Source organism: Scatophagus argus, chromosome 4 (genome assembly GCF_020382885.2).
Source record: "Scatophagus argus isolate fScaArg1 chromosome 4, fScaArg1.pri, whole genome shotgun sequence".
NCBI classification, from domain to species: Eukaryota; Metazoa; Chordata; class Actinopteri; family Scatophagidae; genus Scatophagus; species Scatophagus argus.
This window is the reverse complement of record NC_058496.1, coordinates 9996360-10019982: the sequence shown is the minus strand read 5'-3', so window position 1 is coordinate 10019982 and position 23623 is coordinate 9996360. Positions and strand designations below refer to the sequence as shown.

At 40.9% G+C, this 23623-nt stretch overlaps 1 protein-coding gene across 1 annotated transcript in view; it reads right to left on the bottom strand.

Annotated features, from left to right (window-relative positions):
• The window catches only part of frmd3 (FERM domain containing 3), a 50560-nt gene extending 27123 nt beyond the window's left edge, over positions 1–23437 (bottom strand). Inside the window, exons 1-4 of the mRNA XM_046387618.1 lie at positions 23070–23437; positions 8153–8257; positions 6597–6639; positions 2546–2624 (exon numbers count right to left, since the gene is read on the bottom strand). Of these exons, the coding sequence (XP_046243574.1) occupies positions 2546–2624; positions 6597–6639; positions 8153–8257; positions 23070–23174 (332 nt within the window). The 5' untranslated portion in view covers positions 23175–23437. The remainder of the gene's footprint in view (positions 1–2545; positions 2625–6596; positions 6640–8152; positions 8258–23069) is intronic.
• Between the last annotated feature and the right edge of the window lie 186 nt (positions 23438–23623).

The following is a 23623-nucleotide window of genomic DNA, read 5'->3' as shown; positions in this document are numbered from 1 at the left end:
TCATCTGTAACTCCTGTGTTAGATAAACATACTTGTTTGGTTTAATCAATTAATACCAGTGATGTGCGGTCTGGGTAGGCAGAGAAGGCAGGCAGTGTCTCACCACTGGCAATAATGAGATTACGTGATGGCTGTCGATCTTCAATCATTTCTTTATACTCATAACCTACAGTCCATAATGTTAGGAATTTAATATATTTTACCCAGGCAAAAATTTCACTGCACGTTACTGATATAGAACAGTATATACAGAATCAGATGTTGTAATGACCATTAAATGCTGAATCTCAGTCAAATTTTATTCCATCTCCCCAAGTTGTCAGCTTCTTAAATTTTCTCCGGTTTTTGCTCCCGCTCCTTACTTTGACAAACATGTTTTTACACTCCTGATTCCACCAAAAAAGGAACTACATACACTTTAGAAGTTGTTTCGCAGCATTATTGTCGGACAAGAATGACAATGTCGGACAATTCTGTAAAATCTTGGATTACATTCAGTGCAAGCCTACACTCTCCTGCATGAAAGATGTGATATACATCAGTGTATACAAAGTACACTACTGTCTGTGTTGGCAGTGGCAGTAGATTTGATGGATGTAATTATTGTTTTTTTAAAGCGATACTTCAGGGCAAAAAAAACCCCCTAAAGTTAAAGCTGTAAAAAGTTGGACTTCAAATAACATCCTGCTATCTGGGGCACATGCAGCACACAAGATTAGCAGTTTTTTTTTTTTAGCAGTTAACAGTTTTTGGATTTTGGTAAAAAAAAAAAAAAAGAAAAGAAAAGAAAAGACTTCATATTGGGATCTCCACTGGATTTCATCACTGACTGCAGTCCCTTCTGAACTTCTCGTGCTCAGCTTGACTTTTACGTCTGTCACAAACTCATCAGTGACGATGTGATGTAATGGTGTTCCCTGGGGACTCACAAATGAGCTTGTTTTTTCTTTAAGACAAGCTGAAATGGACACAAGGACTGCATAAAAATGCTTCTCTTACTGTTACTGTTGAAATGCACAGAGAGGGAGGTAAAAAGAGATAAATGAAAAACGTGGAGACAGAAAAAAAAAGGGAACTCAAAGAAGGAAGGGGCTGAGAAACAGAGATTAAAGTTTTTATGACACTGACGATGCACAAAACACCTTCAAGTAATAAAAGTAATAAAAGAGGACAGGGAGATATGCCAATATGAGTGGAGAGACACCTGAGGGAGTAGAACGAGCTGTGATTATGGGGAGGAAGAAGGGGGACAGAGAAAGAGAGCACAACAGAAGGGAGGGAGGAGACACCTTAGGGATGAAATTAGGGAGAGACTCAGTGAAGAGAGTAAAGGATGGAAGAAAGAGAGGAAACAAGATGGAAAAGCAGAGATGGAGGAAGGGACGGGAGAAATGCGTTAGACAGAGGCAGAGGATGAGACATTACAGCTCAGATGGGACGGAGTCCCTGCTGCCTGTGCATCTCTAATTAACACCAAGTCTGAGAAAAGTGTGTGTGTCTGTGCGTGTGTTTGTGTATTATGTATTTTTCATTACATCTACCAAACCAAGATTTTTATATATAACATATGTTTTTAATATCTACAGTGAAATATATAACAAAATAGCCTTGTGATAGGTGTAAAGGTGATACCCAGCAGCCATGTTAAGCTGCAACGGTCATCACACACTGGGGGATGAAACTGATGAATGGATGAAAAACTGAAAGACAACTTTTCATAAAATATATTCTCATGAAATCACTAAAACATTTAACGAAAGTCATGTCCACCTCAGCTGCAAACGCATAACATTCTCATATACTTAAAATAACCTTGTATGGGACATGTGGAAAACTTTATTGGGCTAAATACTCTAGGAGACCCGGAAGGGTTTTTCAGACTTGGTTTGGCATGACACTTGTCCTCACTGGTATTGATATGCCTGCTCCCCTTAATCAAGCTTTGTTAAATGCTTCAGTGTAAGATATTTAAGTGTCCCGAGCGTTCTTTTCTTACCTGTGCACCAGTTTACCAGATAAAGAAACTGTATTGTTAAAATTTGATGGTGAGCATAAAGCCTAAACAAGGTCTGGGCCTTGCATCTCAAGAGTGGTGGTCATGCTGTTGATGCAATAGACCTCCTGGCTGACCCCTTTAAGAGCGTTGGGTGCATTAACATGGGAACAACAATAGTGTGGAAATTTTACAGCAAACAGACCCCAGAAATTTCATAAAATTTTTTACAATCGTCTAATTACATTTGGAAACAGAAAAACAGATATTATGTGTCAGGGATGTTATCTTTAAAAACAACACAACAGCACTGTGTTTCAACAGACAGTACAAGTCTTCACTGTGGTCGACACTGGCCGACATTTCAATAGCTTTTTAACTACTATGAAGCTATTAAAGTTTATTCAGGATGGTAGCTTATAAAAATGTGATAAAGCTCCTCTTGGATAAGGAAAAAAGAGAGACATGCATTATTCTTTTTTTACAGTTTCTCTTTCTACCCCTTCCTACTCCATCACTCATCAGTCATCCATCGTCTGTGGTAGATTTTACCTGGTGAGCTCCTCCTTGATTTTCATCGGCTCGCTGGGATAAAACTTGACCCGGAAGCACATCATGTACGGCTGCTGAGCTGCTGAACGCAAGAGAGAAACGAGCGTGAGAGGAAAGCTCGCAAAAGGAAAGAACTTCAAAAACAAAAAGGAAAAAAGTGAGGAGAGTTAAAGGCGAGTGCGGGAACAGAGAGTTTGAAAATGATGAAGCACGAGAGAAATGAGTGACGAAAACATGGGAGAAAATTAGGGATTTTATTTAGATGATTTCAAAGAGGAGAGGAGATCAAAAAGCAGAGGAGGGAGACAGTGGAATGAGTGCAAGAGAGAAGTGGAGCAGAGCAATGAGGATTATGTGAGACTGTGGAGAAAAAGAAGTTGGAGACAAAAAAAGAAATCACAGTATGACTCTAATACTGATTAGTCATTTGATAATTACAGTAATTACTCATCACACACGCACACACGCACACATGCACACTCACACACACACACACACACGCACACACACACACACATACAACGAGCCTCACTTGAACTGGGGTCTTTTCCTTTGATCTGAGATTTAATTTCTGACTCTGTGTGTGTGTGTGTGTGCAGCTGCTGGAGGAGAGTTTGAGCTTAGAATGGTATTTAAATATGCATACATACACACACTTAAGTGCGCACACACACAGGCAATGAAGCTATGCAGTTCGGATCAAACGACAGCAATAGCTTAAACTCCCTCCTGGGGTCTCTCAGATCTCACAGTTGCATATAAACACACATTCACGCACACGCACTCGCTAACGTGTACTCATTGAAGTTGGCATATTTTCATCATGTGCAGACAAACATATCAACACAAAGCGTACAAAAGGAAGAAACATCAATAGCATGTTGCAGCAAGCCAATTCATTATGCACTGACAGATCTTTCCCTAATTTTCTAACAGTTTTATGAAGCACTGACAAACACTGTAATCCTGCTTAAAGGAACGTCAGATCCTCCAAATGCTCTTGTCGACCATCCAGGTATCCAAGTTAAACTCCCCCTTCAGTTTGAATTACTGATTACTATGAATCCTCCATCCATCTGTCCATCCATCCATCCATCCATCCATTTCTTGTACTGGCTTTATCCGTCAGGGTCAAACGGGGGCTGCGGCCTATCCTGGGATTCACCCTGGACTGCTCACCAATCAATCGCAGGGCCGACACACAAAGACAGACATTCACACACCCTCACACCTAGGGACATTGTAGAGTAGCCAATTAACCTAATGTGCATGTTTTGGGGATTTTGAGAGGAAGCCAGAGCACCTGGAGGAAACCCACGCAGGCACAGGGAGAACATGCAAACTGTGCAGAAGGGCCCAGACCGGGATTCAAACCTGAAACCTTCTCGCTGTGAGAAGACAGTGAGAATCATCTAACACAGGACCAGAAATCTGCCCTCACTGCTCTGTCTTTAACGGCAGGCTTCTCTGTGGTATTATTGAGCCATGAAAAACAGCACACATCTACATAATACATGCTGAGCAATATGAAAGATGCAATCCTCCCACTCGCTCCCAAAGAATTTGAGCTGCCTCTTTTTTCTGAGGCTTATGGGACGAAGATTTTTCTTTTTTTTTTTAAGATGTTAGACGAATGGTATGCACACACGCACACACATACACACACACACACACACACACTAAATGTGACGCATGTGCACACAAGTGGAGACGCACAGAGAGAAAATACAACACAAGCCACACATCCTAAATCCTGTCATAGGGAGAACTGACGTGTCGGTGCGAGTATTCACCACTCGTCCTCCTTCCTTCTCTCCTACCTCTTCTTCTTTCTTTCATTCTGTCGGCTTTACACATCTCAATTTTCAATCCTTTCTTTTCTCCCTACTTTCTTCCCAAATCTGACTTCTTTCTATAGCTGCATTATCTATCCCCGTCTCCTCCCTCTCCCTTCTGAATTAGCCGCCTCAAACATTTCCTCTTAATCACTCTTTTCCTCTTCTTCTTCTCTCCTCCTCCATCTCTCATTCTACTTTTCACTCATGTCCTCATCCTCCCTCCTGCCCTCTCGCACATGTTCTGATAAAGCACTGCTAATAGCTCCTTTGTTAATTTGCGGTGGTACAGAGAGAACAGGACAGTCATTAAAAGGGTGGGCGAACTTCAGATAGAGAAGTGTTTTTGCTGACCACGCAGTGAAATGTAGATCAACGCTTAGAAATTCTGCAGCAAAGAATCTGTTTCATCAGAAGCTTGACAGGAATATTTTTCCAACTATCTAAAATCAACAACATCTAAATTTGGAATCAGCTCATTAGAATGAAAGACCAAGGCAGTTTGGGCAAAAATGTGAAAGAGGATACCATGTAAAATCTTCTCGATTTTGTCTCCCAAACAAAGCCCTCTTTGGTCGCCCAAAGTCAAACCTGTGTCATTATCTGATGAAGCAAAGGTGGAATTATTTTCCTTGTTTGCTTGTAGAAATAAAGTCTCTCTCACGTTTCACTGGAACATGAACTGCCTAATGCCTTAAAGCGTCAATACTTGACAGTGGAATGGTTGTCATTTTCTCATTGGCTGTGTGGTGGTGAAATAAAAGTAAATAAATGAAGTAAAATAATTCAAAAAATAGTTAGTAGTTATTTCATAGATGGATGTTATTAAAACAAAATAAAAACCAACTAACAAATTCTAACATATTAGATTAAACTGCAGTATATTGGTCCCACCTTTATCATCTGCAACATGAGAGGTTTAGTGATGCTAATTATAAACCAATTTTATCATATATATGATATTGAAATGTGCTATTCTGCATTGATGGTACTTAAACTCTTGGAAGATTTTTTTTTCTTCCAAATGACTATTTTTACACTGTGGTATTGCTGTTTCAACTTACTAAGTGAATATCTGAGTACTTCTTCCACCACTGTTGACTGCTTGCAGAACATAAAAAAGACGAGTCTTATATAATATGAGTCGATTATTAGGTTAACATGAGGAGAGAAAGGAAAACCAAATGCAGGAAAATTGGTGTGCTGCAGAGTAGATGAATCCTGGGACTAAAGCAGTCAGTGAATTTGCTCATATCCCTGAAGTAGTTTTTTGTTTCGTTTTTTCAGCAGGAACAAATGAAAAAATGTGAGCAAGAAGCATGAGGGTGTTGGGCTCAGCTCCCACAACCTACTTGAAATAAACCACTGAATCAGAGTCAGGTCTGTTGAATTGTTGGCCAATTGAGTCTTCACCTTGTGCTCCACTTCCACCTCTGTGTGTTTTCCTTTGTGTGTTAGTTTATTTCCTGTTTGGGCTTTCTGACTCTCTGCTCTTGTCACTTTGTCTGTCTTTATTATGTCTCTGTTTGTCTCCCTGTGGTGTTTCTGAGAAAAAGTCACTGTCTGACATTGTCTGGCTCTGTCACTACTCATTGCAAATGGTAATGTGAGCAATGTGTCCAGGGGATAATCCTGGTGACAAAGCGCTAAAACTTGTATCTGAGAAAATTTTTGTCCCTTATGAAAAACAAATATATTTGTTTATGTGTGTGTGTGTGTGTGTGCTGCCGTGAGGTTGTGTGTGTACGAGTCCCTGTGGTGATGTCTGTTTGTTAGAGAGCTTGACCCTCTCACACTGAAGCAGCTCTGGGGAGACAACTGCAGACTTGCATGCAAGGCAATAACAAAGATGAACACACACACATGCGCACGCGCGCACACACACACACACAGTGATGTTTCCATCACTTTCAGTGACATTACATAGACTTACATTCATTTTCTGGAAGCTTAACCACCAACTAACCACAACAATAAACATTACTTACCTAATCCTAACCTTACCTTAACCCAACTCTAACCTCAGTCCAACCTTAAAGCAAGTCTTCACCCTAATATTTCATGATTTATGCTGCGAGGACTTGCATTTTGTCCCCATCAGTAAGGCGTGTCCTCACAAGTACACAGTCAAGGATGTGTACACACATGCACATCCATGCATTTCACACTGACAGAACACACAGAAAAAACATAAAGGGAGCTGAAGCGACACTTACACTTCATCTGCCTCACCACGGGCTTATTGGGCTCCAGCCAGTGCTGAGAGAGAGAGAAAGAACACAAATGTTAACTTTAAAACTGTGTGTTGTGATTTCTTAGTGCTCATGATGCAGAAGAGGTGACCTCTCTATACTCCAGAGTATGAACATTTAATTACTGCCCTCCATCCCTTTGGCATATTGAGGCATTTTTCTAAATCTATTATAGCTTGAAGTGGGTGTAATAACTGCACCCAGTAAGATAAAACAACTTCACTAATGTTACGCTGGTTGATTCAGTTACTTCGCAGTAGTTTTGGACTGTTGTTTTAATTTGTATGGCACATGGCATCAGAGTCTTCCTTCTGTTGCAGACTTTACTGTTCTCTATGAAACTTGTGCTTTCTTTGCTGTAACACCTCCTGCTGGTACGTGCTTGTTATTATTCCTGTCTCACTTTGCATTTTAAATGCAACTAGAGGCAAGCTGAGCTTCTGTTGGGACAAAGCATCTGTGTGTGTGGGCTGCTTGAAATATGGAGACTGGTCTTGTTATTATCTGTCACTTGAACTTGTAATATCATGTACTGACTGCCTCCTGATTCTATCCAACAATCCCATTTTGGCCATGCTGACTCAGAGGAGCTGTTTCCTGTTAGTAAGTGTGATCATCAGTTCCTTCATTTTTTGTTCATCTAGTGCCAAACATTTTTTTTATGAGGAAACATTTGAATGAACTATAAATATTAAGAGATATCAAAGTAGATTCTACTTCAGAGGCAAAGCAACATGAAGGGATAATACAAATTACCCAGGTGTACAAATCTATGAAAGGAAATTCTACAAATTTTGCAATTATGCTTGTATATAACTACTTTGCAACAGCATATACATTTGCAAGGGATATGTGATCCCAACAATTTTACGTTTTTTTATATAATAGGAAATGTTACTAATTAATGTACGTGGCAAGTGGCAAAATGTATATACAGAACATATCAGTAAAATCATACAAATAAAACTGACCACATATTTCTCTTGATTTCCAAAACATTTAGCTAAAAACTATGTTTCACTAACCCTATTTAAACCACTTGTGTTTCCTAAACTTAACCACAGACTGGAGTCTGAACTCTGGACAGGTTTCCGGTGTCAGAATCCTGCCCTAACCTCTTTTTTGTGACTCTGGTGTGGCACATAGATAGACAGATGGATAGATATACTTTATTGATCACAGGATGGGAAATTACATAAATGCAATGTGTCTTTCAGTCAAATAAACATTAGCTCTGACCATAATCCAGACAGTCGTTATTTGCTGTAGTAAATTAGTTGTATATAAGCAAAATGTCTAGGAGTTGTCAACCAAACAATGGCTGATTTGAGCTCCTTAAATTTGAGATTATGCTCTTTTCTGTTTATCTCATTTTAAACTCCATATTTTTGTGTTTTGGGCTGCTGCGTTTTCCTATTTTAAACACAGTGAATCAAGTAAACAACTCATCTATTAATCATAAATGACTGACAGATGAAAGCAGCTGTTAGTGGCGGAAAGCTTTCAGTTGCGACAGTTACCCTCTGTTTCTCAGGGTCCACATATCGAATACCAAAGTAGTCTTTCTCGAGTAGGTTGTAGTGGTTGCACACATGGTCCAACAGGAACTGGCCTTTGGTGTCTCTCTGTGAAGACAAAAAACACATTAAAACTTAAATCCACATTGATCAGTAAGCAGTACTTTCATCAGAGCCATCATTCCATCCATAAATCCCATAAACCTGCCAGCGGCATCACTGTGCCATAATCAGAGCAAACAACCGCTTCTTGGGTAATACTTCTGTGATGTACACATAGTTTTATCAGGGTAAATCATATGTGTCACAAATGTGTCAGCGACTTTTTGGTTCCCCCTTGGTGATGATATTCCACTGTGGTCAAACTCCAGCTTCCTAACATGCCAGTAAATACAGTCCATAAGCAGTTCATAAACACAGCTCAGACACAGAGAGATCAATAATCACTCTGTATTTATTGCCAGCTCCTGGGTCAATATCTACTCATCACATATGGATACACACACACAGATCTTCATGCAAAAATATATGTACCTGAGCAACATCACTTTTATATGTATGTAAGGTCTGACTACATGTGCATGCGCACACATAAATCTTAATATTTGCATGGATGCTGATTGTGTATCTATTGCATCTCCCTATGCACCTACTGACTAAACCTGTCAATATTCTTGGATTGCCATTTTGTCATATTATATGCATCACAGGTCCCCTCAACTCTTATGATGATGATGATGTGTGTGCATGTGTGTGTGTGTGTCCTATAAATGCTCAATAACCTGCTGACGGAGGTGGATTCTGTGCTCAGTTAAGCAGGACTGATTGATTCAGTAGGAAATCGCCTGTTTGCCCTTGTTGTGATTTACTCACGACCAGAGACACACGTCAGCATCCACATAAACATGCACGCGCAAACACACACACACACACACAGGGCCACTGCTATCTCATTGGCCACATCTTGTCAGAAAAACGTGTAAAAGCGTCAATCAACATTAATGAGTCAGTAGGCCATGAAATCATGAGGTCTCCTCCATGACAACTGATCGCTCCTCTTATAAATCTGACTGCATGAGCAAAGTCTTATCATGGCTGGTTTGTCCTAGAGGCATGTTAAACTGAGGAGCCACTTGTCCTGGTTGTTTTTTATTGACTGTGAAGCATTTTACACACCGTGAACTGAAAATGACTCAAAATGAGTGAGAGACACGTCTGACATTTCTGTTGTTTTCTCTTTTGTCAAATGGCTTCCACATCAGCAGCGGTTGGTGTCTTTTGGTCTTCTTCAGCAAGAAAGCTAACGACATAAGCTGAGGTCAGTAGCTTTGCTTGCTAATTCTATGTGGGGGCATTTGCAGCTGATGCGTGCCATAGGGTAGGTGATTGACAGCAGATAAATTGCAGTTGAGTGGTCATAGTGGAAGGACACTGCTGTCTGTCAAACTAAAGACCTTGAGCCTCAGCTATCCAATACGTTCACATGCATACTAATGTTCAGCCATGTTCAGTATTTACAGTGAAAGAAAAATGAACACATCAAGTAAACTGCAGTTTTTCTGCTATTTCTTCACCTCCCTACAAATTCCTAAATCACATCTGATTCTGTCTTCTTCCAACTGGTCATCACTGGGATTGTTCACCGAAATCCTGTCACCTTATCTGTGTGACCCCCATCTCCCCCATCATCCCCAGGATCCTCAGGATGTTTGTGAAGATTTAATTGAGAGTTTTTATCTTCCACCTGCTGGCTTTTCTCCACCACTAAATTGTCTCCACTTCCTGTTTTCTCTGGTATCTTCATGGGCCTACATTTGGTGAAGATGCTTCAAGTCACTGCAACCAATTGGTCTTTCTTAGTTCTGTTCTCCATATCTCTTAAAGCCAACTGTTCTTCCTTTACGTTGCATGTGCCCCAATGGCAGAAAGGAGAAAAAACCTAAAACAAAACATTTTCTTAGACCTGCAGTGTGGAACAAATACATACAAGTGTGTGTTCACTGACGCAATGGCCAAACAAATTTACACAATACTGATTAAGCCTATCACTGTGAGATATATATGCAGACAATATGTATTAAATTGTACAGGTGTTTTGTACAAAAGGTATCAAGAAGCACAAGTCATGCAGCAAACGTCAACCCTTTATTTCAAGAATACAAAAAAGAGCTTATTGTGACTTGTGACTGCAGTAGATAGATAGATAGATAGATAGATAGATAGATAGATAGATAGATAGATAGATAGATAGATAGATAGATAGATAGATACTTTATTGATCCTGAGGGAAATTCAAGGTATTCAGTATGAAGCTGCTTCTTGTCGTCTTGCCTCGCTCAGTTGTTATCTGTGGCCTGTGCGTCTGTCACTTCTCGTCCTCGGTCATGTTACTCTGTCTTATATGTGAATTCCTGTCCATATGTTGTGTTTGGTAAGCACTGGCATCTCTCAGCGAGGGAACCTTTTTAAATACATTTCTTGGTGAATCATGTTCTGTTTTTCAGTGAACAATCTGTTCTGTGCGGTAACTGCAGTATATGGTAAGCCTAGGAGTTGACAGACACAGCCACAAAACAAAATAATTCCTGTAAAATGGCACAGCAACAGCTCAAAAATAATGAAAACAGAAAACAGCCCGGTGAGTAGAAAGAACACAGCTGCTGCGGGCCTGACTGTCCACAATACCAGCATTAACAGAGCAGCTTTATGTTACACAACAATCAAACATCATTTCAGTAAATGCGTAAAGCACACACTGTTTTAAAGCAGCCAACAATTTGAGGTCAATGCAACGAACAATGAAGAAGAATTAAAAATAAAAGACTGTAGGCAATACACAGAAGGAGTTCATATGTAGGCTAACCACACAAACACGCTACACAGCGTACATTATCATATCAATGTTTAACTAACCACCATTCCCAGCTGTTAAGCTCTTTTTACTGTTGTTGCCAGACACAAACAGCGTAGCTACCGTATCATGATTTATTATAGTTACTAATCACAGTAATGCTCAGGAATGCAAATATTCTGCAGGCAGACTGGACTGAACATGTCAGCTAGCTTGGTGCAGGAACTGGAGGTGCAGGGAGGTAGAAACACAACCTCTGGAGACCTCTCATCACATTAGGCTAATTGGTGATGGTCAGTAAAACCATTCAAAATGTATACTGGTTAAATCATAATGTCTTTGTTTTTATATCTACACGTGAAATTAATAGCCTGTATGATTTGGAGATGTTTAAAGGAGTCTTTGAGGAGATTTGAGGACAAAAACAAAACAACACTGTATGTAAGAGCAACACAGTGAGGTGGAGGCCTCTGTGACCTTTCTTACTTGGCAACAACCGGCTGTCAGTGATCTCTGAGACGTGTTCCTGCTGTTTGCTTCAGGTTTACTGCTATATCACTGTGAAACAAGAGTAAACTGTAAATCGAGTATGTGTCCCTGTAGGCATAGCTGTGATTGTTTTCATGCTGACCTGTGCGAGTGTGTGGAAGAAAGTCAATAGTTGCGTGTCCTTCTGTTTGCCTGTTTGTCTGCATCTCTTTAGGGTTTTCAGTTGATCTGTAACAGCTGAGTTACTAAGATGGTAAACCTGAAGAGCAAACTGAGACACACACCATGGGAGAAATAAAACAGAAAAAACAGAATGAAAACAGCCACACGGCAAGTTTTTTCTAGTCAGATCATCAAAGACCCTCATTCTCTGTCTGTCTGTCTTTCTGTCTGGATCTCAGGGCAGATACTCGTGGGCAGAAAGAGAGGCGGACTGACGCCAAGAAAGAAGAGAGGGAAACAGACAAGACAATGAGTGAACCAGGGCCAAACATGCCAGGAGACTGAAAGATAGAGGAGGCAAAGCCAGAGCTAAAAAAAAAGAGTGGATAAAAGTGAGACTAAATAGCTGTGCAAGGCAGAGAGGAAGAGAGATATAAAGAGTCTATGTCATGTCCAACAAGGGCTGAATACATATTTTATATATCCAAAGGCTGGGCATTAAAAATTAACCTGGTCATCCTGTCTCTACATGATCTCACCTAATGACGGCAAAGTGCTCTTCACTCTGCCTCGCTTGAACACACAGACTCATGCACACACTTTAAATAGAGCCGTAGTGTAGAGCGTATTCAGTTTAGCAAAAGCAAAGTGCACTTAGACGCGTACTTTCGAGTGTGTCTATCCATCATCTGCAATTTTTTCTCGATAAAGCGACCTCCTCAGACCCAGCCCAGTCCAGACACAGACTAGGAGCAAAAAGCAGAAAACCATCAGCATACTGAGTATAAAAACGCAAATACAGTCAATTATTTATTCCCGCCTCTATTGTACATTCACAAAAACAGGAAGTTGTGACCTTCGTAGATGAGAGCTCAATTTTTTGTTTTCTTTTTGTTATTTTGCACCATGCTAACCCTGAATGCCATTCCTCCCACTGATTAGAAAATAAATCAGTTATGTGTGAACTGTACTCATCGTAGCATTGGTGGTCCTTCAGAGTTGGGAAACAAGGGAGTCAATGATTTTTGCTACACTCAAGTTTATCCCAGACTGACTATAACACAATAAGAACTCTCTTTTAGCTCTGTTTTGGTCTCTACCCACTCCTGAGGGAAATATCCAGTTTTTTAGCTGCTGAATGCCCCACAAAGAAGAAGGGACAGCAAAGCAAATCTTGCATCATTCGCATGGATCTGATCGCTCAACCTTTTGTGTTTATTTGGACCAAGCAGCCAATCTGTAGGACTCTGAGTGAACCCAGAGCTCACCAGAAGCTGTCACTCATTCTGTCATTTCTCTCCAGCCTCCCTACCTATTCCATTCATCTGTACAATTATGAAAGAGATTCATAAAGCTCCAGGATAAACTCAAAATCTTTGCTCAAATTGAAGCATTTTGAACTCTCATGACAACCCTGTCTCTTAGAAATTAGATTTATATATTATTAAATTGCTTTCCCAGTGATATTGTCCTGGCAATCATAATCACCGCTGGATTATGTTCAGAGACAATGAGTCCAATCTGTAGCTGGGTTTCTGAAACAAAAGCACTTTGGTTGAAGGTTGTGTTTCAGGCCACTGTGGACTTTTTCTGTATTAAATCAGACAATGAGCTTTCCCTAACCTTAATCTAGTGCTGCCAGTGTCCAGTCGTAACCATGAAGTATAACGTTAATAAACTTGCATTCACTACAAGAAGATACTGTATTGCAGAAAACAATTGAAATATAATGTCAACACTTCCTCTTTTCGTTAATAAAAAACATAGCTCCGTGTGCATTAAGTTTCCTTTAAAATGTATTTGTAGTTGTAGTTGCATATAAACATTATTTCAAGGAAATGGGTTTGAGTGCACTTTTCGCTTCAATTCATGCAGACATTCACATTTGCCTCATGTTCTGTTTGAACGCATGGTAATTCCGGCTCTGTAAAGACAGATTTTCTTGGTTGTTTTGTATGACTCGGGAAAAGCACAGATGCCCTATGGTGTATGATTTCCTCTGATCGAGACTCTGTGACCACAGTGAGTCAAGCACTAGGACCCTGGGTGCCATAGCCCAGTTAAACACAGCTTGTTGTTTAATTAATATGCATGCCAGTTCAATTATGACTGGTCCTTATCGACTTTGGCATGACATGGTATACCTAATTAGCTGAGCTGAAATTCTGTAATGGTAAGGAGTGTTAAATTCCTACGATCCCTGTGTGTGAACTAAACCACTCTTTATCTGCACATGCAGGGAGGGAGTAAAGAAGTGGAGACATAGACACACACACAAAGAGAGAGAGAGGCTAGTGGGATTTTAAAGATAATGATATGTCACTCTTTACCTCCACAGAAATCAATTTAAAAACCTCGTGGCTGCCTTTAAGACAAATGCTACACTAATTAATGGATTTTCTCTGTTGTCAAAGCAGCCAATCTCCAGGGAAATGGAGATTTACGATGCTAGTGGAGCAATCTGCCAATTTATTTGCCAATTACAATAAGGGTGTAAGCAGGCTTTTGTGCATGTGTGACAATACTGCCCTCTTATAGGGCCAATATTTTTAAAGCCAGTTTGTATTCGCCACCCAAAACTCAACCCCCGAGCCAATAAATGGATCGATCCAGAGGCTTGACCAGGATACAACAGAGACAAATCAATGTGCTGAAAGTGGAATGTGGGAAAAGCAATGCAGACAATCAAAGTCAGGGATAAGAACCAAGTTAAAGACTGTCATCTGTTTCTCTTTCTCAGGATGCAGAAACGCAGAATCTCTTATCTTTCTATTACCTTAAGATCCAGTCAAACCCAAGACAACATGACTTTGTTGTTATGCCATTGCATGAAATGGAGTTTGTACTGACTCCCAAGTGGCTCAGTTGGTTCTAATAGATTGTTTTTGATAATTTTAATGATTAGAATGCTAGAAGAAAAGTGGGGAAAGCTGGGATAATAATATCTTGAAACATGTATATCTTGAACAGATTTTAAAAGTAAGCTGCAGAGACAGGATGCAAATACAAATGATCTTCTGATGCTACGCTGACTACAAAATTGGGAGAAGCAGAAGATCAAACACTTCCAGCGAGGGAGCTGCCTTTCTAAAGTGATGCTTGACCTCAACATCAACAATCCCCTCTCTAATAAGCTTCCCACCATCACACATTTATCAATAAATGTTTCAGCAGTAAATCCAAGCTAGCTTTGTTTGGCACCAGAAAGAGAAAACCGAGAGCTGTAGAGAAGAAGAGAAGAAGAAGAGACGAGGCATATTGTCATATATCAGAATGAAGCCCACACAGCTCCAATGTAGTATTGATCTTGTGAGCTGCAAAACAGAGTATGCTGGGTTTAATCTCTTCAACCACTGATCCACAGCAGACCTTCGCCTGGAGCTGCAGACTTGGCACATGGACAGACTGACGTCCTTTGTAGAAAATAAAAGGAAATATTCCTGCAGTCAATATTCTTTGAAAAAGCGCACCTTTTAGTATTAAGTTATCCAAATCAAGTGACATTTTTAGGCATTGTCGGTTGGTCCACCACCTTTATAGCTCAACAACTATGGGAAGGATTGACAAAAAAAACTGTACAGACATTCAGGTTCCCCAGAGAATGAATCCTATTGACTTTAATGATCCTGTGCATCCTGACAGAGCCACCATAGCCTTGTTTCAAAAAAATTTAAATTCCCTCTCTCTTCTTCACTGATTGGTATCCTTTTAGTTCATATCCTGGCCCTTTGATGTTGTGTTCAAATTGCTTTAAATTATGAAGCATTTTGCTACTTTTGTTTTAAATGTAATCATCTTAACATTACTAACTTACAGTTGTGATCAAAAGTGATCAGTGGTCATTTCCTCAGTAAATGTGGACATCAGGAGTGTTTTTCCTTACTGTACATGGGATGAAGTTCAAACAGATGATGTCAGTATAAATCTGAGAAACACTCTGTGATATTTTAAATTATGTTATTTATAAATACACTTGTAATCTGTTTAAATTATTTCAATATCAGAACTTATAACCTTCCCCTGTGATCAGCTTTCACTCATAACAATGATCGTGACCTTGTCCCAGCGTGGAAGGAGACAAACCAATTACCTTATCATCACTGGTGCAGAGACCCTCACATACACACATGTATGGGAGCAAAGGCGTGCACAAAACTTAACACACATGATATAAAACCTGTCATGTGCCCCCGCATTCATGGCTGGCCACACAGCCTAATAAGCTTCGAAGTAAAGCCATAAATTATCAATGTATGGAGCAGAACCAGTTTTTATTATAATGGAGCTTCATCGCTCGGGCTCTGCGAACAGCCGAACACTAACTCACAGGATGGCAGATGAGAGAAAGTGGGATGATGATGATGATGATGATGGCATGACTGTAACTGTGACACTGCTGTTATGAGCGTGTGCACATGGTGGCTGAGCTGAAGCAGCTGTCTTATCTTTGCACTGCAGGATGTTCAAAATTTTGCGGCAGACAGACAAACAATCCACGACGGGGAAAAGAGAGGCTGTGTGTGTGGAAACCTGTGGGTTAATGTGAACGGTCTGTTTGTTTGTTTACGTATTCGCATGTTTTTGGCACAAAGTGTGTCTCAGTCTGTGCGCGCTTGGCAGGAGGAGTTAATACACCACATATGCACACTCACACGGTGGTGGTGGTGATGATGATAATGTGATCACACGGACACAATCAGGACATTATGTACTCGTCATACATAACGTTAACAGATCGCAGTCGCATATTTACTGTTTTCACTTTATCTAAATTTTACCATAAAGATAGAAATGTAGATGTTGATGAACTGCAGCAGAGATGTTGGGGAGGACTGTGCAGAAGCCTGCTGTTTGGTTAAAAAAAAAACACATGAAAACACAAGCGCAACTGTGGTGTTACTGTTAGATATGTTTTCATTTGTTTTATTGTTTGTTTTTAATTTACGCATCCGGGACTCAACGTGGAGTTTATGTTGAGTGGATAACGTGTTTTGAACAGACTTTCTTGGCATGTAAAATGGGGAGAGGAGCAATCCATCACACATGAACGACAAGCGTCATCACATGGCCATCGCTCACAGCAGCAAACGACACTGATCGCATCACTTCATATTACGGTCATGTGGACGGCAGGACAATAACGTGGAACAGAGTGATGTTCACTCTGCCTTAAACAAACTGTCTGGCCGACAATGCTGCATGCTGTGGGATGTGTATTTACAGAGATGCTGTGTATTGTCTTTATCTGCACTCTGCTCTGTTTATATGTGTGTTTCTGTGTCAAACTGGCTGTGAGAGGAAATCTTCCACTGGGACAGCCAAGTCTAAATCTACATTCTCAGCACCAGAGCATGGACAGTGTCTCCAACCGTGTGCTCCGGATGTTGTACTGCAAGTTATTCCACCACCAGGATAAAATGAGAAAAAACTACAAGCCATTTACGTAAACCATAAACAACTTTATCTCATGTACCCTTTTTAACATGGTCGCAACTTGTTCTTGTTTAATATACTTCATGTGAAATTAGTTTTACAGATAATGCATCAAGCTTTTCTCAGTGTCTTTGTGGAGAAGTGACAAAAGGTGATGAGATGTAAATGAAACAAATGTAAACACTTCTTTAGAGATTTGTTTTCAACCATCAGACAGTTTTCACACTCACCCTTCTCCCTGTTTAGCCTTTCCTCTTTTTACCACCTTGTCTTCCTTTTTCAAAAAATATGTCCATGTCTGCCAGTCTCATTTCAAATCTGTTTCATGTTTTAATCTGCTTAATCTGTTTTTCCTGCAGCTGCTCCACCTCGCATGCTCTCCTACTCCTTCCTACACCCTCATCCTTACAGTTCATGTAATGTGACCATGTCATCCTATATTTTGTCTTATCAGCCATCTCTCTTTCTTTTGATGTTTCCATCCTTCCCTCTCTCTCACCCATCTATCCCACTGTCTCATCTCTCTGCTCCCTCTTCCTCTCACTTGTAAGCAAAAGTCAGAAAAAGGATTGTTACTCTTTAGTCATCTATGGAGGAGCATCAAAGCGGCTCCGGAGAGCAGGATAAGAATAGAAAACTGATGCTATTTATAACTCGTTCCAAAGAATGCCTACCAGCTGAAACAATTGCACTGCCTGAGCATCACTATACATTCATACACACACAGAGAGAGCAAACACCTCGTAAATAATAGGCCAACACCAGCTCAGCTACACACACAAACACACACACCTCTCCTTGACTGAGTAAAAGGTGGATGCGGCGAAAAACAATACCGCTATCTATAAGCATCTTCAAATAGACTGTAATAGCCATGTATTGATAAGGTGACTCCCACAAGAATAAAAACAGAGAAATCAGCAGGATATATTTCAAGTTATCACAAGCTATTTCGGTGCCATGCGGTCATTTCTCGCTAAGTACAGAGAATTAATGTCCGTAATTGCAAAACTTTGGCTCAGTGGCTGCTTGTAAATCTTTCATGCAAGTGAGCCACGGCCTGCCTGTCTTCCAAAACACACACACATACACGTATGTCCTCACAGACACACACTCGTGGTGTAGCGCATCGCTGACAGCTGACTGATGTTGGCCTCATGGAGAACAGTGATCTCGCTTAATTATACATGATGTGTCACAGAGAAGGAGGGACGGAGAGAGAGAGAGAGAGAGAGAGAGAGGAGGGATAAAGGAAGATGATATAGATGAGATGTAAAAATAGGAAGTGATAAAAGGTGGTCAGAAGAGTAAGTACGAAGCCGAAAATGGAGCAGAGAATAAGTGGGGTGAAAGAGAGAGCAGTGGGCTCGGAGGAGACGAGTGAGGGAAAGAGGAGAAGCACAGATGGGAGGATGAGAAGAAAAAGAGTGGGGAGAGGAGCTGAAAGGCAGAGGCGGAGGTCACCGTGTTTTGATCTTGGCGTGTCTCTGCTGCAGCAGGTCTGACTTAACATTACCACCGAACATGAGAGCAGCAGGCTGCACACGTTCAACCCTCCAGGCGGTAGACACACACAGCAGACACACTCACTTGCACACACACACAGCCACACACAGCCTCCACCCGACTTATATTCTCCTGTCATCCTATTCTTAGAGTCACAGTAAACAACTGTAAAACAGTAAACAACTATAAAGATAATTATGCTCTGCTGTCGGCTCTTGTCACTTCTCGTGACCCAGAACCTGAGACAGATAACGTTATTGATAGAGAAAACAGATTCCTGATACACAAACGTACGTGCACATATGTTTCCCTTCACATTTTCTTATTCAGAACAGAAGAAACCTTCCTCCTCTTCTTGACATTTCCATAAGGTGCTTTGCTTTACGTTACTCCCATCTGCTCCCTCACCTGAGCTTCCCCACTCTGGATCTCATTAAACTCACCAGTAACTCTTTCATTAAACCGGCCAGCTCCACCTTCTCTCTGATGGATTGTGTTGGCTTTCATAACTAGTTTGGAAGATTTTTTTCCTACCCCTCTTGAGTTTGTTTAGCTGAGCTGCCTGCCTGCCTGTTTTATTTTTCACCCCTGCCTGTTTAAATTATTCTGGACACTCATCTACTGCCTCTGAATTGGTGTTTTTGGGTTCTATATTCTTCTATATATATTTTTGTGCTTTTAAAACTTTTTATTGCCTCTTTAAAATGGGGTTGAAAGGTTGGTTATTTATTAGTCATGTGAATGATCAAAGTATTGTATATGAACAAACATCCTAGGATGCCAGCCTGATTATGTCAAGTTATCTGAAAATGTTTGGTGGATAAAGCATGGTGTGTGTGGTGTGCTTCAATTGTGATTTTTTTTGTTTGTTTGTTTTTGTGTTTTTTGTTTTGAAGCTCACACTGGTCTGCAACTCACAAAGCAGCTATTACATCACTTCTCTAGCATTGAGATTTTTACCAGTTCTCCTAGAAAACTTGAGATCTGCGCTAACACTTTGGCAGTTCTTTTAAAACTTTATTGTTTGCACTGCCCTTTATTGAATTACATTCATTGGGATCTCACACTGGGCGACACGGTGGTGCAGTGGTTAGCACTGTTGCCTCTTAGCAAGAGGGTTCCAGGTTTGAATCCCGGTCTGGGCCCTTCTATGTGGAGTTTGCATGGGTTGCGTGGGTTTTCTCTGGGTTCTCCGGCTTCCTCCCACAATACCAAAAACATGCACATTAGGTTAATTGGCTACTGGTGACCAGTCCAGGGTGAACCCTGCCTGTAGTCAGCTGGGATAGGCTCCAGCTCCCATGGATGGATGGGATCTCACACTTGATTTAATTTTAGCTAATTTTTATTCTATTCCATTTTATTTTACTCTTAATGTGTACGTACATTGTTATATAACCTTGTGTCTCTTTTATATCTTGTCTTAATGTCCTCTTAATGTTAATGTTTTCTGCAAAACGGTGTGAATTAACTTGTTGTTGAAAGGTGCTATACAAACACAACTGCCTTCTTTTTATTTTTTCTCTCACAGTAAGCCATTCGAGTCAAAAATATTCATCCACTTTTCAAGCAAAATTGCTTAAAAATTATATTTCAAAGTCTACTTTAGTCAGGATAATCCACATGGTGCCAAACATTGTGCCCCATGGGGACCTTGCTAATGTGCCCATGTTTTATGCAAAGTCAGGAACTGACGCCTCAGAGGAGGGTTAAAGGAAATAAGGGCATCGCAGACTCATGTTAAGCAACCTATTCAGTCGTGACGCACAATTTGAGGACAGTATTATCACATGATTTAAACAAAGCATTCAATCCAGTTCTGTGTTTGGCATCTCATTCAAAATAAACGGGGCAAAATAAAAAAGGACAGACATCGACAACGCAAAGAAAAAGAAAATAAGCAGATAAAATAAGAGATGGAAGTCTCTGTACGGTGGAAAGAGGAGAAGTGCTCTGTTAGCATGAGGAGCACAGGATGTCATGAAATATGTAGAAAGGAGCAGCTCAGCACCGGAACACAAAGCCATTAAAGAAAGCCCTGGAAAATGCAGTCAGCTAGAAATATAAATGTCCATTTCCTTATAGTGTGCAGACACATAGGCATACAGCAAAAAGCATTGATGCACTTTCACCATCTTGCACCTGAAATTGTTCTCAGATGTGTACATGGAGTTTAACACACTTTTGTGCACTCCGAGACACAAGCGTGCAGGTATACATGCATGTGCAACGGAAAGAAACAGAAACAACCTCCCCCTGTCTTTCTCCTTCTTTTTCACTCAGTGCACTTTAAGCTGTTTTGTAAATCATTGATTGGGTACATGAAGAGGACCAGCGAGACAGTTAGTTCAACATGCAGTGAGTGTTTTTGGTCTTTTGGGTTCAGGCAACAGGGCCGAGGCAGCTGACAACTGCTTCTGAAGGCGATTCAAGATGAGATGAGGTGCTGCTAGGAGCAACGTTCACTCTCAACTCTGTTCAATTCACTGGGTTGTCAACAAGCTGGTGCTGCTTTGAAAGATTTGGTGCAATGCTGACCACAATTTAAGGGAATAGATGGTGTTTATATAGCATAACATTACAAATGTTTCTGTCCTCTATTAAATTTGTGTGTGCTCAATGATTATGAGTCACAATTTGACAGGTTACCATCATTTTACTTGTATTTTTCTGGCAGCAGCTGCAGCTCAGGGCTGGAGGTGCACAGGAGCCACAATTTGTTTGTGCAAACAGGGACAAACTTCATTTTTCTTTCGTTCAGGCAGCCAGACAAGGTTTCAATATTCAAATCAGGGTAGCTCAAGCCTAATATCCATTTACAGTACTCAATCCAATTATCAGGTTTTTTTTTGTCCTTTCATGTCAGTTTTCCAGTTGGCTGGACTCAGTTTTATGGTGGTGGTTTGTGCATCAGTTTCAGTTCCTTGTTGAACCAACCACCAGTTCATTAACTGTACCTGCTTATCCTCTGCAGAGTTGCAGGGGCACGGAGGTGATCCTGGCTGACACTAAATATGATACACTCTGGATAGCTCACTATTCATGTACACACAGATATTGACTATGATTCATACTCACATTCATACTATTGGCAGTTTAGAGTCAATAATTAACATAACCTGCATGCATCTGACCTTTAGGAGGGAGTCAGAGCACCCATGTATGCAGGAGAACATGCACACAGAGAGCATCCAGCCAACCAGGAGGTTCAGACCCAGAACCTTCTTGCTGTAAGGTGACAGTGCTAACCTCTGTGTTATAAATCCAATGCTTCTTGCCTGGTCTACCAGCTAATGTGACCAGCTACAAACCTGGCTAAATTATCAGAAAACCAGTAGCTTTCAGGCCACAAAAACCACCACCACCACCTACAAAAAACACGCAAACCTGACAAATGAGGAAGGGAAAACACCAGATATTAAGCTATGGGCTATGACTCACAGATGAAATCTCTTGCTCAAACTCTGATCTTGCTGACTTTGAAATGGTGATCTTATGATGTCAAACAAGTCACTCCTGCATGTTTCATTCCATGGGTGGCACATTGGGCCAGATTTTGATGTTTTTTAAAAGAAAGAAAAGTTTGTACATTAGGTGTATCTCTTATCTGAACCTCATTTGTCTCCAAAGACTCCAAAGACTGTTAGATTTGAACCTGATGATTCTCGCTCAGATTCCTGAAGCTCTTTCGAGTAAATCCTTGTATTCCTGTTTTCCAATAACTTAGAATTTCCTAATGTATAAGAATATTCTTGGCTTTAGTTTGACATTGCAGCTGTTTATCAGCTGAGTGCTATGCAGGAGTGACTCTCTTGGCTAGCAAGGCCACTTGAAGCCATCTGAGTGGAAACAACATGTACACCATCACCTCTATACCCGTATGAACAGACAACAGAAGTCCCCATTTCTCTTTCTTCACACACACACACACACACACACACACACACACACACACACACACACACACACACACAGCTTGACATGACCGATCACACAGTCAATAACCAAGACAGCAGTCCTTTGTGCTTCCATCATCATGATCATTATCACCTCCACCACCACCACACCCATGGAGCTCCAGCGTTTCTACTGCTATGAACCAAACTTCATCCTAACTACTCAACATGTGGGTCACATCTCGCTTGAACCCAGCTTGAATCTGCCTCAGTGCTTATTTATTTATCACCCACAGAACTATATATCTCGTGAGCAGTATAGAGAAAAAAAAAACATGTAACCTGTCTGGAAACCCACAGCAGCGTGGAAAATAGAGGAACAATATGTTGAAATGGGCTTTGTTGTACAACAGTGACGATATGATCAGGATAATCCTAACCAGTCTGGGTTTTCGGTTTCAGTCTTAAATCGAGAATAGTTTTAACGAAACCCATAGAATTATAGAAATAAAACCTACTGCGTCCACATAATATGTGCAATAAACACAGAGGACAATATGAGGTGGATGAAGCTGTCGTCTACCTGGATGCTGCAGGAGATCTCGGAGTCGTCCAGTAACCGGATCGTGCACAGGACCTCCTGGTCCAAGGAGCGGATGCTGGGGCTGCGAAACCGGAGCATTTTCATCCTCCTGTCGGTTCTGTTTCAGCTCCTCATGTCAGCGGATCCACGAGCAGAGCAGACGCACATACACGGAGGGCACACGCATACACACGCATGCATGTATGCGTCCTTCGCTCGGGTCTTGTCACCCCTTGTGACGCCCTTGGGGATGAATGGGTGGATGGAGAGATGGATGGATGGATGGGTAAGCTGCATTCGTCTCCCTGCCTGCTCACTGATGGATCTACAGGAGGGAGGTTGGCTTTTCCTTCCCCTCTCTCCCTCTCTCTCTCTCTCTCTCTCTCTCTCTCTCTCGCTCTCTCTCTCTCCCCCCCGCCCCTTTTACCTCTTTCCAAATTTCAGCACGAATCTTTACATTGCAATTACTGATCCAACGCTTGTGTTGTTAGATGTGAATGAAGCACCTTATGGAATTTTAAATATCGCCCATATCTTCTGACAATTAATTTCAT